The sequence below is a fragment of the Leptopilina heterotoma genome, unplaced genomic scaffold (genome assembly GCF_015476425.1).
Source record: "Leptopilina heterotoma isolate Lh14 unplaced genomic scaffold, ASM1547642v1 Lhet_81, whole genome shotgun sequence".
NCBI lineage: Eukaryota > Metazoa > Arthropoda > Insecta > Hymenoptera > Figitidae > Leptopilina > Leptopilina heterotoma.
In genome coordinates, this window is record NW_025111185.1 from 3898315 (window position 1) to 3915886 (window position 17572).

Below are 17572 nucleotides of genomic sequence, written 5' to 3' on the forward strand. Positions count from 1 at the left end.
AGTTTATGTTTCTTGTAAAAAAAATTATTACTTACTTTAAAAAAATGTCAAGATTCTTAATATAGCAAGATGGGTAAATTTTATAGAAGTCTAATATAAATTAATGTACATATCCAAAGTGTTATATTCTTGAATAAAACTTTCCAGAATCATTTCCAAATTATTTGAAAAAAGTGTCTTTTTGAAGTATATTCCCTTGAACCATTTTAAACACTTTTGTTTGTGGTGGTTGTGTTGTGTGATTGTTGTTGTGATGTAAAGAGAACTTAGTTCGTGGTTGCAAGTTTGGTGGTTGTTCACTCATATTGTGAACATTTTGTAGTCAATCGAAGGACAAAAGTTGCGTGCTTTACAATTGAGATTTATAAGATTATTTTTTTTCTCTGCAATATAAAGAAGACTGAGGAACACAAAGTGTTAATTAAGATCGGGGAATTACGTTAATAATATTTATTTACTTTTTATTGAAAAAGGTATGCTTTATACACTGTCATGTGCATTTCATTTTCCTTCCTCATTCATTAATATGACATAACCTATAAATGATACACGCCATCCCTTCGTCGGATTGTCGTCAGATGATGCAGATCGTCAGCACAACCCGTCCGTACATATGGCTTCTTTTTTGCACGGACGAATGTTGTTCTGTATATTGTACTTTCATTGTCACTATTAACGCATTCTAATTGCTACGATATATTTGTTTGGATATTCAATTAACACTAGAAGAGAAATATTATTTTCAAACTTACGTACTTTCATGATTTTTCATATATTTTAAATGACGTTCAATAGTTGAGGTTAGTTTTTTGGTATAGTAAAAACGGTAAAAACTAATCGTCTATAATGAAATTGATGTTTAAAATACTAGTTTCAAAAAGTGATTGAAATTAATATTCTTTTCACTTTTGTTTTGTAAAGTTATTTAATAAGTGTTTATCAATAAATACAGAGTTTGTTTTTTAATCCGGTTAGTATTTTGGTGTTATAGATTTTTTAAGTTGTTTTACTATTAATGACATGAATTTAAACATGTTGTATGTATTTTACAACAATTAATATCTTAGTTGCAATTAATTAATATTAATTACTTGCAATTCAATAATTCTTTAAACAGTGTTTAATATTTTTACTTTTTAAACTTTCTATAAATTTAATAAATTAAAAATAATATTATTAAAGAAACATTCAAAACATTTAATTTTTTTTTTTTAAATATTTGCAATTAATTTTTATTTTGTTTACTGGTTATTATAGTTTTCAACCTCAAGATGGCTACAGCAGAATCACTTGCAGAAGTTACGGATGTAGTTCAAATTTTGAGACAATGGGAAGAGGAGCATGTTTCCTCAACTTACGATCCAATTCCAACTTTACAAAGACTAGCTGAAATCATTGAACTTGAAACAGAAAATTATTTAAAAATGGATCCTGATCCGTTTGATGAAAGACATCCGTCACGAACTGATCCCGAATGTAATTTTGGTCACATCTTGAAAGTACTTTTCCGAAAAGAAAATTTTATGACAAAGGTACGTAAATAATTAAATTTATAAATTTTAATAAATTTGGATATTTTGACTTTTTCGACTTTTCTTCCAAATATTGCAACAAAATACCACATTTCTAGGATAAATGCAAATTATTTTAATTTTTCTAGTGTGAAAAATAACTGTAGACAAATCTTTCAAAAATTATTTTTGAATCATTTTTCTAATTAAATTTTCAAAATATACAATTAAAGAGATTTGAAATAATTGAAATTTTGTAAAATTTAATTGAAAATAATTGATTTTTTTCAAGTATTATTATAACAATTTTTAAAAATCAACTTTTGAAGAAATTTCATTGCAAATTTTGTGAAAATAATTGAATTCTCAAAAAAATTAAATGAAAAATCTTCAAGTATAAATTTATGATAATTAAAATTAAGGAAAACTAACTTCTAAAAAATAATATTCAAATTTTTTTTAGAAAAGTAATTCTTAGAATTTTTTTCATTATAACTTTTTAAAATTCAATTATTTTCAATATTTTTAAAAATATAATTCCGAAAATTCAAATACATAGGTACACAAAATAATACAAACATTAAAATTTTTAACAGTTTGGAGAAAACAATAATTGTGAAAATTTTTAATTAAAATTCTTCAAAAAATTACTTAGTTTTTTTTTAAATTATACATAAATTCTTTTAAGAAATTTAATTATTTTCGAAAAATTACATTACAATGTTTTTAAAAAAATAATTCTTAGAATTGTTTTATCATAATTTTTTAAGATTTACTTATCTACGAACAAAGTAAATTACATTTTGTTATATTTACTTCTTTAGATTCTTATTAAAATTTCGGAAAAATCATGTTTATATTTATAATTAAAATTCTTCAAAAATTTAATATATTTTATATTTTTCAAATATTCAATTATTTTTTAAAGATTTTGTCAAATTTAAATTATTTTTAAACGATTTTTCCAAAATTCAATTGTTTTAAAAAGATTTTATCAAATTTTAAATGAATCGTGAATTTCGAAAAGGGCTCAACTCGGTTTTTTGAAATTTTACAGGAGACACAAAAAACTGTTTATTTCAAACAGCTTTAATTAAAAGAGTCCGCTTTTTTTCATAGTAACTAGATGCTATTTTATATGAGAAAATTATAAAAGAATTGTCCTTAATAACAGTGAGTTTGAGAAAATTGATATTATAGTTGTCAGAGTTGAGCCCTTTTCGAAATTTATGAAAAAAATTTAATCGTTTTAATCGTAAAAATATATTAATGAAATGTTTTACTATCGAGAAACAATTTGTTTATTTAATTTTAAAATGTATTAAAATTAATTTTTTTTTAACTCAAAAACAATTCAGCATGAGGTTAGAAAACAAACAATCTTAGGTTAGAACTTAAAAGTCAAAGGAAATCACACTTTAATACATTTTTCTCTGCTAAAATTACCTCAGATGAAATTTTCCTTTTAAGAAAACGTCAGTGAATATGTAATAATGCAAAAAATGCAAAAAAGTGAAATTTGAAAAAATCCAAGCTGAACCCTTTTCCAAATTCACGATTCAATTATTTTTAAAAGATTTTACCAAAATTCAATTGTTTGGAAATTTTTTAATTGTATATATATATATATATATATATATATATATATGGGGCATTCCATTTCAAAACGAACCACCTTATAAACAATTGACATTGTAAGGCAATTTTTAAATAATTATTTCTCCAATTTATTGAAGCGAAACTTTATTTACTATTAGTGATTTTAAAAGAAAATTTTCTCAACTTTATGATGGTAAAAAATTTTTTTTAAAAAATAATAGAATTTATGAAAAAAATTAAGTTTGAAAGTTAACCTTTTGAATATCTCAAAACGTCCGATTTTATTGTAATTTATGTCAAAATAAAGCTTAAAAATTTTAGTTTTATTTACTGTAACCATTATAATGGGAAATTCGGTAAAAATTAAGAAATTAATTAAATTTTACAAAGATGTCAGAGGTTAAACTGTGTAAAAATTTGAAAAAAACAAATTCCGCTCGATATATACATTATAACCTTCGAAATTCTTGTAAAATTTAATTCATTTCTTAATTTCAACCGAATTGCCCATTATAATGTTTACAGAAAATAAAACTACAATTTTTAAGCTTCATTTTGATATAAGTTTCAAGAAAATCGGACGCGACATGTTTTGAGATATTTAAAAGATTAACTTTCAAACTTAATTTTTTTCAAAAATTCTATTATTTTTTTCAAAAATTTTTTTACCATCATAAAGTTGAGAAATTTTTCTATTCAAATCAATAATAGTAAATAAAGTTTGACTTCAATAAATAGTAGAAATAATTATTTAAAAATTGCCTTACAATGTCAATTGTTTATAAGGTGGTTCGTTTTGAAATGGAATGCCCCATATACGTATAATTATTATATTTTTTATCATAGTATTTTAAAAATTATTAATTTGCGATATGAGATAGATGTAAAAACGTGTGTATTTAAGATACACTATTGCGGTATGTTTTTATAACATGGTTTAAAAAATAAAATTAAGTAATTCAATCTCATAAATATAAAATCTTATAGTTTTTATATAATTTTTAACTCTCAATTAATTAGGTTAGCCTCTTCTATTAATTGTCTCTTTTTGGCAGCCAATTCCCTTAAGGGGATGTCAAAGTCGATGCGATTTTCCCATTGAAGCTCAATGCAAAAATCCAATCGACTTTGACATCCCCTTAACAGGGAAAAAGGTAGCAAAGGGTACCTTTTATGGTAAAATTTGGTAAAATTCGCCAAAAATTAATATAATTTTAACAGAAAATTATTTTCCCTGACTTTTCCATACAAAATAAAATTCCCTGACATTTCCAGGTTTTCCAGGTTTCCAGACATTGTAGCAACCCTGTCAAAATATTTAAAAAAAAATTAATTTTAAGAGTTTCTTTATTATAATTTTTTAAAATTATTATTTTGTTCCTTAAAGTCGACCCGAGGCCTGTAAGCTGTGTATTGAATACTTATTTGATTGTTTTTGACAGTTAATCAACGATTACCTTCGAGATACTTTTTGGATGCGATCAGGCATTGCTGGACGAGATGTGAGAAAATTAAACACCGCAGCATGTCGTTTGATGTTGGATATTCTACCTGGCCTCGAAACATCAGCAGTATTTCAACCCGATATGGAAGGTTTAATTCAAAGACTTTTTTCTTGGGCTGAAAAAAGTGTCGAACCACTTCAAAGCTATGCAACTGGTTTATTGGCCGCAGCAATGGAAGTCCAGGACATTGCAACAGGATTTCGAGAGCAAAATGGTAAAATGGTGCCATTAATGTTGCAGAGACTTCACAAATTACAGGATAAAGCCACTGAAGGAAGGCAAGCGTGTGCAACCACACGACCTTTTGCTCATTTCGGACAAAATCGAAATATTCTGCATGATTTCGAGCACAAAGGCGTTCCAGGAAAGCGAAAAGTCAAGAACAAGTATCGAGAAAATGGAGTTGTTAATTCTTCAGAAAATGTTTCGGCATCGCATGAAAATACTTGTGAAGATTATGAAGAAGAGAGTGGTCAAAGTTCCGACGAAATTCCCCCCAGTAAAAGATTGAAAAATAATGATGAACCATCGACTCCGTTAAAAACACTCGACAATTCTTATCCGGAAATAATGTCGCCTCCCTTATCGATTCCAAAAGCTAACAATTTTTCAAATTCCCAAGTAACACCTGTAAAAGGACAGAACAATCTTTCTACTCCACCTAGACCCAGTAGCGCGACAACTGCAGCGAGATGCAATTTATCTAGATCGTTAAATGTTAGTACTACACCAAGTAGTGTTGTGGAAGGAAATTCAAATTCATCCTGGGCGGAAATGGAGTCTTATGTGATTGGGAATATACAAATTCACCCTCCAACGCTTGCTACGAGGCAAATGCTAATTCTTAGGTATTTGACACCAATGGGAGAGTATCAAGAATTTTTAGGCCATGTTTTCGAGCAGAATGCTTTAGAATTAATTCTCAAGTACATTAATGTTCGGGAAACTAAAGACAGTCGTTTGGCTTTCGAAGCGCTAAAATATCTCGCCTCTCTTTTATGTCATAAAAAGTTTTCCATCGAATTTTTGAATATGGGTGGTTTGCAAAAATTGTTAGATGTTCCGAGACCTAGTGTTGCTGCCACTGGTGTTTCGATATGTCTGTATTATCTTGCATATTGTGAGGATGCGATGGAGCGTGTTTGTCTCTTGCCGAAACACGTTATTTCGGATCTTGTCACATATGCACTTTGGTTGCTTGAAAGAAGCCATGATTCCGGAAGATGTCATGCAACAATGTTTTTCGGTTTTTCTTTTCCATTTAAGGTCATTTTGGAGGAATTCGACGCTCAAGATGGCCTTAGAAAACTATTTAATGTGGTGAGTGTAAATCTCACTTTTTGTTTAATTTTAAAAAAATTTAGTGAAAGGTAAATAACATCAAATTTTATTAATATGGAAAATTTTTTAGATATCAACGTTACCGATTCTAAACGTCGAGGAAGAGCCTTCTCTGAATGACGATGAAGAATGTGCTTCTAGACAAATTGTCAGACACGTCGCTGTCGCTTTGAAAAGATATATGGAGGCACATTTGTATTTAAAAGCAGAACAGTTGCAAAGAGCGGAGAATGCTAGAACTGAACGCGATACTTGGCAGCCTTCTATTCCTCCATATAAGGTTTTTATTGTTTACATATTTTATTATACGCTTATTTTATAATATTATTATGAAAATTACAATTATCATCAACTTCAATTTTTAAATAATTTTGGATTCGAGAATTTTTAAAAATTACTTATTAACTACATAATTATTATTATTATTTATTATTTTAAAAAATTTCCGCAAGAATTCAATTATTTTCAAAAATAATAACATTTTTCGAAAGAATTCAATTATTTTTATATATAGTAAAATTCTTTGCGGGAATTCAAGTATTTTTAATACATTTTCTATAAAATTTCACGAAAGGATTCAATTATATTTTTTAAATTTGTAATAAAATTTTTTTGAAAGAATTAAATATTTTCTAAAATTTTAATAAATTCTCCGAAACAAATAAATTATTTTCAATATTTTAATAAAATTCATTGAATGAATAAAATTATTTTAAAAAATTGTAATATAATTCTGAGAACAATTTGATTGTTATTCTGACAATATTAATAAAATTCAATAATTAATTGTTTTATTTCAATTATTAACAAATTCGATTGTTATAAAAACTAAAAAAAAAAAATTTCATAAAATTCAATCACTTTCAAAAATTTCAATTAAAAAGAAACTCCATTATTTTTAAAAAATTCAAAGAAATTAATTAGGATTTTCAAAATTTTTTTTTAAATTGAATTATTTTCATAAATAATAACATTCTTTAAAAGAATCTAATTATTTTTTTATAAATAATAGCAAAATTCTTTGTAGGAATTCATTGAATTTTTTAATACAATAAAATTTTAATAAAATTTATCGAAAGAATTCAATTATTTTTTATAAATAATAAAATTTTCCTGTGAAATTAAATTATTTTCAATACAATTTTACTAAAATTCAATAATTGGTAATCAAATTTTTGATTATAATTATTAAGAGACACGATTATTTTAAAAATTTGAATAAAAATCTTTGCTTAAATTAAAATTATTTTAAAAAACTACATTATTTTTATAAAAAAGTTAAAGAAATTCTTCAAAATAATATAATTATTTAGAAAAACTAATAAAATCGTTTCAAAGAATTTAATTTGCTATTGTCAAAAACTTCAATAGTATTTATTTCTCAAAAGAATTCAATTATTCTCATAAATAATAAAATTTTTCAAAACAATTCATTTTATTTCATAAATAATAAAATTCTTCGAAAGAATTCATTTTATTTCATAAATAATAAAATTCTTCGAAGGAATTCAATTATTTCCAAATCTTTTAATAAAATTTTTTTCATGAATTCAATGATTTTCAATACATTAATTTTTAAATTGAAAAAATTTAAAAAGAAAAATTATTAAAAAACTGTACGATTTTTAATATAGATATAGATTAGTGTTTTATCTAAGACTTGAGTTGTAAATAAAAAAATGTAAATTGTAAAATTAGTAAACAATGAAAATTATTTCTAATTAAAATTAAACAATTTCTTCTAGGCGTGTAAATTGAGCAGCGAAGAAGTGCAAGCGAAAGTAGAAATTCTACAAGAATTAATGTCTTTGAGAACATTATGGTTTCCAGTGGAAGAACTTTATCGTCTCGGTGGAATTACTCTTCTTCTCCAAATAATTGCTTTTGCTCGTGAATGGAATTACAGTGGAAGGTGAATATAATTGTCCATTTTTATCAACTTTTGGAAAAAAACATGATTAATAACATTATGATTAAAATTGAAAATTATTTTAAAATTACAGAGTTCACGCCACGTCTAGTGCAGAAACTGTTCGTTCTTGTTTGGATGTTATTGCAATTTGTTCTGTTGTACCAAAAGTTATGTCATTACTTTGCGAAAGAGTTGACATGCCGGACATGTCCATGACAATGGCAATTAATTTATTATTGGCCGCTGCAGAATGCGAAATCATTGCAGATCCCGATGTTCAAAGAGCTGCGCTTCGAGCTGTTGTAAATTGTGTTTGTGCACCGATTAATAGGGTAAAGTTACTTTTTAATTAATCTATTAAAATAATTATTTATCACGTGACAATTGGTAATTTTTTTTTTTTATTTAATTTTAATTTAGTTTTAATAAATTGTTATTAATAGTTATTTAATAGTAAATCTTTTTTAGGTGGGCGGAAACGTTGCTAGGTTTTCAGTAACAGGGTCAGCAAAAAAGAAGACCAATCTTCATAATAGTGAGGAATTAATACAAAAAGTGTGGGAAAGTGTGAGATCAAACAATGGCATAATGGTAATTAATTTTATTTTATAATCTTAAATTATTACTGTCTAGATATTGTTAATTTTTAAAATTTTTTCCTTACAGGTTTTATTACAATTAATGATGGTGAAAACTCCAATCACGGACGCAGACAGTATTCGTGCTCTCGCATGTCGAGCACTTGCTGGACTCGCAAGGAGTGAAAAAGTCAGACAAATTATCAGTAAATTGCCAATGGTTACTGATAATTTAATTCAGGCTCTCATGAAGGATCCAATACTTCAAGAGAAAAGACAGGAGCACGTTATGTTTCAAAAATATGCTTTGGAATTGATGGAGAGAGTTTCTGGTAAAGCAAAGCCAACTGGGGCTGAATACGAAATTTCACTAGTCAGTCTACACCGAGTAAGTAAAAGAAAGTCCACTATTTATTTAATTAAAAAATTAAAATTAAAAATTCGAAATTTTATTCCTTAGGCAAACGTTGTTGCGCAAACGAGAATACAATATAATGAACAACAGTTATATCAACTTATGTATCAGCATTTTGTTTCGAAAGGCTTAATGGAAACGGCCAATTCACTTCTGCGAGAAGCGAGTTTAGATTCTCCTGCTGCTTTGAAAGCTGTTACATCATATCAACCTTTTCATTATAGAAGTCCTGCGCCGGCAGGGGTGAGTAATTGTAGAAATATTCATATTTTTTGGAAAATTTGTATTATTTTTTTAATTACATGACAATTTTCTTTTTTCAGCCAAGGGTTGGTTTTTCACCAGGCGCACCTGCGAATCTCTACAATACAAATAGATGTGGTGCTCGAGAAACAACACCAAGAACAAATGTGACTCCCACTTCTGGTCCTTCCCGATTTATTAACGTCTGCTCGAATGCTTCACCTTCGCCAAATCCAATTCGCATAAAACTTGCAGATTCTCTGAGTCAGAGTCCTGCAGCAAATAATCTTAGTCAACCGATAAAACTTCAAATTAATCAAAAGTAATTATTTTCATTACTTACTTTTAATTAGTTAATCAAAATTTCTTTTTAATTACTTTTTATTGATTAATCAAAATTTCAAAAAAAAACTGCACATGATTTATTAATAACTAATTTCTCTTAATTTTCTTCTCACAGAAAATCCATTCAAAGCGAGAAACAACCGTTGTCGACAGCTCTAACGAATTCTCAGTTCTCCTCGCAATTGCAGGCGAATTCTTGTCGATCTTTGCAAAAACAGATATCACGAGATCCTGGCGGAGGTGGTCCAGGAGTTGCGACGTCAAATATGGCCACTGTTACTTTAGATTCTATTATTACGGAATATTTAACAAATCAACACGCTCTGTGCAAAAATCCTATGGTCACGTGTCCTCAATTTAATCTTTTTGAGTAAGTTTTATTTCTACAATATTTTTTAGTATATTATAATTATATTACTACATATCTACATTATTAGAATATACAACGAAGAATACAGAATATAGAAAATAGAATACAATACAAGAAATATAATTAAAAATATGTTAAAAAATTCATACTTGCAATTACCAAGATAAGAATTTTGCTCAACTAAAATATTATATTTTTGTAGACCTCACAAATGTCCTGATCCTTGTACAAAAAATTCAACACCATTGAACGTGTCAATGCGATTATCAAGACGACCTTTAGGCGTAGATGGAAGACGATTGGATAGAAGACATATTTACAGTCGTTTTTGTCCTGTTAAAACTTTCCGACCGAATGATCCTGAAGGAACCTTCACTTGCTGCACGTTTTCGGTAAGAAAAAAAAACGTTTACTTTTTAATTAAAAAAATAAGTGGAAAAATGTCCTAAAATCTTAATCGTTCTTTTAGTGATTGAAAGTTTAATTTTCTTTAATAATTTTACTAAATATTTTTTCAGCCATGTCAAGAATATCTTGTGCTTGGAAATTACGCCGGAGAAGTGAAAATGTTTAATGCTCACACAGGAACTGAAGAAGGAACATATCAATGTCATGAATCTTACATTTATCACATAGAATGCAATAAAAAAGGAAATCTCTTATTAACTTCGACCGCATGGCGAACACCAATGTCTGCTCTTTGGAGTTTTGGGACATTTTTCGATATGAAATTATCTCTTGATCACGAGGATTTCGTAGAGTTTGGAAAACTCCAGGATAGGATAATTGGAACTCAAGGCGAAGTCGCAACGGTAAGATGAAATTGATTAAAGTTAAAAATACAGTAAAAAATAATATAAAAGTTTATATTTTCGTTTGATTTTTGTTTCCTAATTTTTTAAATTATAATTTCTCTTTTTAATTTTTTAATTTTAAAATTAATGAAATTCTAACTTGATACTATGAAGATTACAAAATACCAAAAATTAATTAAACAAAATTGTTTTCAATTAAATATATTTTTTTTAGAATTTTGAATCTAAAATAAATAAATTTTTTTAAAGAATTTTATCCACATGTTTTAAAATACTTAAATTTCTTGCGAAAAATTTAATTAAAATCTTTAAAAATAAGTTAATTCTTAAGAGAAATTTAATTAAAATAATATTAAAAATGTTTAAATTATTCTAATAAAGAGTTTTATCAAAATTTTTAAAAATAATTGAATTTCTGTGAAGAATGTTATAATTAACATTTTCTTAAATAGATCATTGAATTCTTTCGAGAAATTTTATTACAATTTAAATAATTGAATTCTTTCGAGTAATTTTATTACAATTTTTTTTAAATAATTGAATTTCTTCAAAAAAATTTAATTAATTCCTGTGAAAAATTTTATAAATTATGAAAATAATTAAAATCTTGCTAACAATTTAATAAAATTTTCAAAAATAATTTTTCAAGGAATTTAATTTAAATTGTTTTGAAAATATTTAAATATTCATAAAGAATTTAATCATAAAAATTTTCTATAATAATTGAATTTTTGCAAAAAATTTTATCAAATTTTTGAAAATAATTGAATATTTTAAAAGAATTTAATTAAAATTGTATTGAAAATATTTCAATTTTCATAAAGAATTTAATCAGGGTGTCCAGCTACCTTGAAAACCTTGAAAACACCTTGAATTTTATGAGAAAACCTTGAAAAATTAAAATTCTTAAAAATGAGATTTATTTCCTTGATATTTTAAGTTGAATTCTCGTCAATATTTCCATTATCTTTATAACTATAAAAATTCTTCGCCGAAATTCAATTATATTCAGAAACTTTTATAAAATTCATTGCAAAATACAATTATTTTCATAAATAACAATATTCATTACAAGAATTCAATTATTTTAAAAATTAATTAAATTCTTCGCAGAAATTCAATTATTTTCAAAAACTCAAAAAAAATTGTGGTCAACATTTCAATTATCTTTATAAATAAATAACAATAATCTTTGACAAAGTTCAATTATTTTGAGGAATTTTAATAAAATTCATTGCAAAATACAATTATTTTCATAAATAACAATATTCAACACAAGAATTCAATTATTTTAAAAATTAATTAAATTCTTTGCAGAAATTCAATTATTTTCCAAAATTGTTCTTACTTCGATGGTTTTCAATATTCTACTATTTTAATAACATTCCCCGAAAGAATTTAATTATTAAACAAAAATTTTTTTAAAAATTCTACACAAACTTTCAATTATTTTCAAAAAAAAAAATTTTACAATAATTCAATTATTTAAAATGAATTTGCATAAATTTTTTCGCAAAAATCAGTTGTTTTAAAATTTAGCATTAAATTCTTCACAGTAATTTAATTTTTTTCAAAAGTAATAGAATTCAATTATTTTCAAAAATTTTAATAAAATTCATTGCAAAATTTCAATTATTTTAATAGAAATTCCAAAAAAATTCAATTATTTAAAAACAATTTTGATTGATGTATTGCTTCCTCATGAGGAAGCTCTGCATTCGTGACGATTTTCAATTTTTTAAAAGAAGGTTATATGGACTCATTTTCATCTAGAACATATATGTATATTCAATTATGAGCAAATGTCCAGATGTGTGTGTATGTCACAAAAATTGTGTACAAATTATCTCAGACAAATTTTGATGGATTGTCCTGAAATTTTGCAGGTTTATTGCAGTCATTAATACCTAAAATCTGACACAAGGATTTTCGAAAATATATACAAAATTTTTTTTTATACAATTTTTTTAAAATTCAGAAAAAACTTTTTTTTGTTTTTTTTAAAATAATTTTTTTATTTGTTAATATATATTTTTATTAATTATTCTCAAAATTACATTCCTGACAAGAAAACGAATCGATTAATGTATACAAAGTATATATTTTATTAAAATTTATAAAATTAATAAATATTTTTCTTTTTCACAAAAAATTCAAATTTTTGAATTTTTGAATTTCAATTTTAAAATTTTGTACGTGAATTACGTCACGAATTTCTATTTATATATTGAGGAAGCTAAATGGTCATGAAATGAACAACTTGTCTTAAATAGATATTTTTTATATTTCTAATATTTTATCAATAAATTGTATTTAAAGTTATTATTTATGAATAACTGTTGTATGTAGAAATTATAAAACTGTTTATAAGTATTCTCTAAATTTGAATTAGTAAAAATGTTCACTGATTTGAATTAGTAACTGACTTTTTGCTTTTTAATTAGTAAATTTCACTAAAAAATTAGTAGAAATGATTATTTATTAGTAAAATTTACTAATTCAAAAGCAAAAAGTCAGTCACTAAATCAAATTAGTAATCATTTTTATTAATTCAAATTTAGAGGGTAAGTAAAAATTTACTTGCAATACACTTATTGAGGAAAACTAATAAACAGAACTTACTCTATTACACTCGATTATAAATAACAAATATTTTTAAAATTAGTACCCTAAAAATGGATCTTGAAAAAAATTATTTTGGACCTTGAAAACCTTGAAAAGTCCTTGAATTTTTTTTAAAGAATCGCTGGACACCCTGTTAATGATAAAATTTTTTTTAAATAATTGAATTTTAGCGAAGAATTTTATCAAATTTTTAAAAATAATTGAATTTTTGCGAAGAATTTTATTAAAGTCTTTGAAAACAATAAATATATTTACAATTAATTAGTAAATTAGTTAATAATTAGAGGGGCTGGATTTTTTTTTAAATTTTGAATTTGAAATTATTCAAAAATTGAAATTAATATTTGAAAAAAAAAAATCTTTGAAAATAATGAAGACCAAGTATTAATAGAATTATTTATAAAAAATTAATATTTTTAATTCGTTCGCAGATATATGACATAACTACCGGAAAATTATTGACAACCTTAACACCTTCTATATCGAATCAATATACCAAAAATCGAGCCACATTTAGTATGAATGACGAATTAGTTCTAAATGATGGAATATTATGGGATGTGAATTCGGGAAAGGAAATTCACAAGTTTGACAAATTGAACCAAACGTTAAATGGCGTTTTCCATCCGAACGGAACTGAAGTTGTGTCGAATACAGAAGTATGGGATTTGAGAACGTTCCATTTATTAAAAACAGTTCCGGCTCTTGATCAAATGGAAATTATATTTTCTCCAGTGAATAGTATCATTTATGCAGTTTCTATGGATCAGGAAAATGATGATGAATCCCATTATACAACTTCCTTTAAAACATTAGATGCTTTAGATTACAGTAGTATTGGTAAGTACAGTAGTAAATTTACAATTGTTTTTTATGTTTCTATTAAGCATATAATTTGGCTTAATTAATTTTAAGTAATTTCTAATGAACCCTTTTGTTTTTAGCAACCTACGATGTAAAGAGAGGCATTTTTGGATTGGCCTGCAATAAGTTTGATACGCAAATTGCAGTAGTTGAAAATTTGGGAGAATTTAATAGCATACAGGAGTCTTGGGTAAGATTATATGATGTCGGTAGGAGAAGAGATGATGAGGATGAAGCAGAGGAAGATGATGACGAGGAGGATCTTAATGAGAGTGATGATGATGGATCAAACTCGGGTTCAGATGACAATAATGGTGATGGTGAGGCCTTTTTTCTTTTTCGACTTGTCGTTGTTTGAGGCTTATTTTATGCCTGGAAACGTGTTCAAAATTTGTTTAGTCTTAGAGTTTCCAAAAAAGTGTTATAGAATTTCGTTGTTAAATTTTGTTGTTTTTCAAAATAAATTTTTTCAAATTTAATTGAATGTTAATGTTAATCAGGGTTGTCCCAGGTCAGGGAAATCGCAGGAAAATGTCAGGGAACTTTATCAAAAGTTCCGGAAAATTATCAAGTTTAAAAAAATTTTTTAATTTAATTTTTAAAATTCATTAGAAAATTTCGGAATTTGGAGTCAATCAGTCTTTAAAAATTTAGCAAAGATTTAATTCTTCTTGAATTTTTGTTGTTGTTTGTAATATAAACTTTGAAATCATAAATAATAAAAATAATAATAATTGAAACTGCATTTATTTTAAGTTATTGAATTCTTAAAGAACAATAAAAAAATACTAATTAAAAATTTGAAAAATAATTTAATTTTAGTAGCTTTGCGTTTATAATTTTTATATTTAATTGGTATCAAATTGAAGTTTTAGAAAATTTGAATTAAAATTTAATAATTTTACTTACATAACTATTTGATAAAATTTTACTTAAAGATTCCAAAAATAATTTAATTTTACTAAAGTTGTGTTTACAATTTTCATAAATGTAATTAAATTTCAAAAGGTTTCAAATAAAAGTTTTAGGAAATTTGATTTTTTTTAAAATTCCGAAGAATTAGTTTTTTTGAACAACTTTTATTCAATTTTTTTAAGTCAGTTGAATTTTTGAATATAGGTATTTAAAAAAATTTCAATCAGTTGAATTAAAATTTCGTAAAATGAAATTGTGAATAAATGGAATTCAAGAAACTTTCTTCTTTTGTTTAAATATTTAAATTTTCAAAAAACTTTCTAAAAAATAATTTAAAATAATTGATTTAGGGAATAATTTTAGTTAAAAATTACAAAAAGAATTGCATGTTAGAAGAGATGCGGTTACAATTTTTTTATATATATATATATATATATGTAATTGAAATCCAAAAGGGTTCAAATTGAAATTTAAAATAATTTAATTGAAAATTCTGAAGAAATTTTTAGAAAATTTGTATTTAAATTCTTTTGAAATTAGTATAATTTGTTAATATATTCAATAATAAATTATTGAACAATTGAATAATTATTATTAAATAATTGAAAACTTTTCGTATAATCAAAATTTCTTAAAAAAGAATTGTAAGCAAGAGAATTTCAGAATTATTTTACGTAAACTTTTTTCTTTAAATAATTAAAAAAATTGTTTTAAATTTTATTAAAAATTCTATAAAATAATTTAATTAGAGAAGAATTTTAGTTGAAAAATTCTAGAAAAAAATTTAATTGGAATCTGGAGAATAATTTCAATTTTTAAATAAAAGGTAGTAAAATTTATAACACAAATAATAAAGTTTAAATTATTAATTAAATGTCGTACTTTGGAATACTTCGAGTATCATGAAGCGTGTACCCGATGATTAACAGCCCTTATCAGAAGAGTTTAAAGATTAATTAAAAATTGTAAAAACAGATCCAGATAATGCTGATCCTGGAAGCGAAGATAATAGAGATGACAACGAACAAAATGATGGGGACGATAACGATGAAGACGATGAAAGTGGTGATGGTGATGAATCAGCAGACGACAGCATTGAATTTGATCCAAATGAGGATTCAAATGATCTCTCGGATGATTTTTCCTTCTCAGATATGGATGATATAGAAATAATGTTCCCCTGAATAGAACATTCTCTGGAATACCGTGGTATTTTATTTTTTCAATCTAGACTCTTGAAGAGTCTCAGAAAAATTTATTGCACAAGTAAGCGCTAATTCTTCTTTTTATATAAACGTGTTAATATTTATTGATTTCATTCTATAAGGACTCAATTTGTTGAGTTTTAACATTGGAAGACAGGAGTTAAGTCATGTTAATAAATTTTAGAAGATAGTTTTGTCGTGATGTTCACGATTAAAAATAGGCAATCAATAATTATAAAAAAATACAAAAAAAAAACAAAAAAAAATACGAAGTGATGCGTTGTTCTGATATGTACAAAATGAGAGGTCTTCACTACACTTTAAATTAATTTCATTATACGAGAATGCATTGCACTACTGAATAAGGATTTAATAAAAAAAATCTTTACCTAGCCACGAATTTCAGATATTGTTAAGGAAACAAGAAACAATAAACAGTAGTTACTTTTGAGATTTTTTTCAATGAAGAGAGTCGAATAGGTACAGCAGAAAAAAATAGATAGGATTTTAAAAATGTTACTTTTCTATACACGAAATGAAGATGCAATGAATGCTCTTCTCTTGCGCTCATCATATGTAAATGATTTCAACAAAAATTTTTTCTATTTTACGTACTTTCAGTAAAGCCAAACTCAACGGATAACTGATCTTTAGGTATTATTGTGAAATATAATTGGTTAGTGATCGTGATTAAATAAATATCTCTATAATGTATATGAATATAAATATTAATAAATATTGTAAAAAGTCTTTTTCTTGTCATTTCTAAAATTAACCTCAGGTCTCAGATTGTGCGACTTTGTCGACTTTTTTCGACTTTTCTAAGGAAATGTGACTTTTTTCGATTTTTTTGTGAAAAAATGCGACTAATCGACTTTTTCGAAATTTTTTTTAGTAAAATTTAAAGGAAAAAGTTTGAGTCAAAAAAATGTTCTGTTACATTTATTTACAAATTTCTTTCAAATCTTTCGAAAACATCAATAACTTCTTTTTTAAATAAATATTTAATTATTATTTTTCCAGAGAAATTAAAATTTTTCAAAAGATTCAAATTCAAACCTTTTTGAAATTAAACAACTTATAAAAAATTGTTATAAAACATGAAGAAATCGATCACTCCGAGTCTTCGACTCGGAAATAATTGAATAATTATTCAAATAATTGAATTTCAGAGAAGAATTTTATTACTCTCAAAGATAATTGAAATTTTGAACAGATTTTTTTAAAAATGTTTAAAAGTAATTGAATTATAGCAGAAGAATTTTGATATTTATAAACATAATTGAAATTTTGAGAAGAATTTAAAAAAAAATTTTGAAATTAATTTAA

General features: G+C 25.1%; 1 protein-coding gene across 2 annotated transcripts; it reads left to right on the plus strand.

Moving 5' to 3' along the window:
* The first annotated feature begins 256 nt into the window (after positions 1–256).
* LOC122511278 (protein mahjong) lies at positions 257–16993 on the plus strand. Of its 2 annotated transcripts, none has more exons than XM_043626427.1 (16): positions 257–473; positions 1258–1532; positions 4553–5935; positions 6027–6236; positions 7702–7868; positions 7960–8200; positions 8337–8459; positions 8535–8834; positions 8907–9104; positions 9185–9426; positions 9565–9819; positions 10022–10211; positions 10338–10631; positions 13691–14099; positions 14204–14443; positions 16014–16993. In XM_043626427.1, the coding sequence occupies exons 2-16, from the start codon at positions 1272–1274 to the stop codon at positions 16220–16222; spliced, it is 4722 nt and encodes a 1573-aa protein (XP_043482362.1). In that variant the 5' UTR covers positions 257–473; positions 1258–1271; the 3' UTR covers positions 16223–16993. The 2 variants fall into 2 exon arrangements, with proteins under 2 accessions (XP_043482362.1, XP_043482363.1); XM_043626428.1 differs by lacking the exon at positions 257–473 and adding an exon at positions 622–800.
* Positions 16994–17572: the final 579 nt, after the last annotated feature.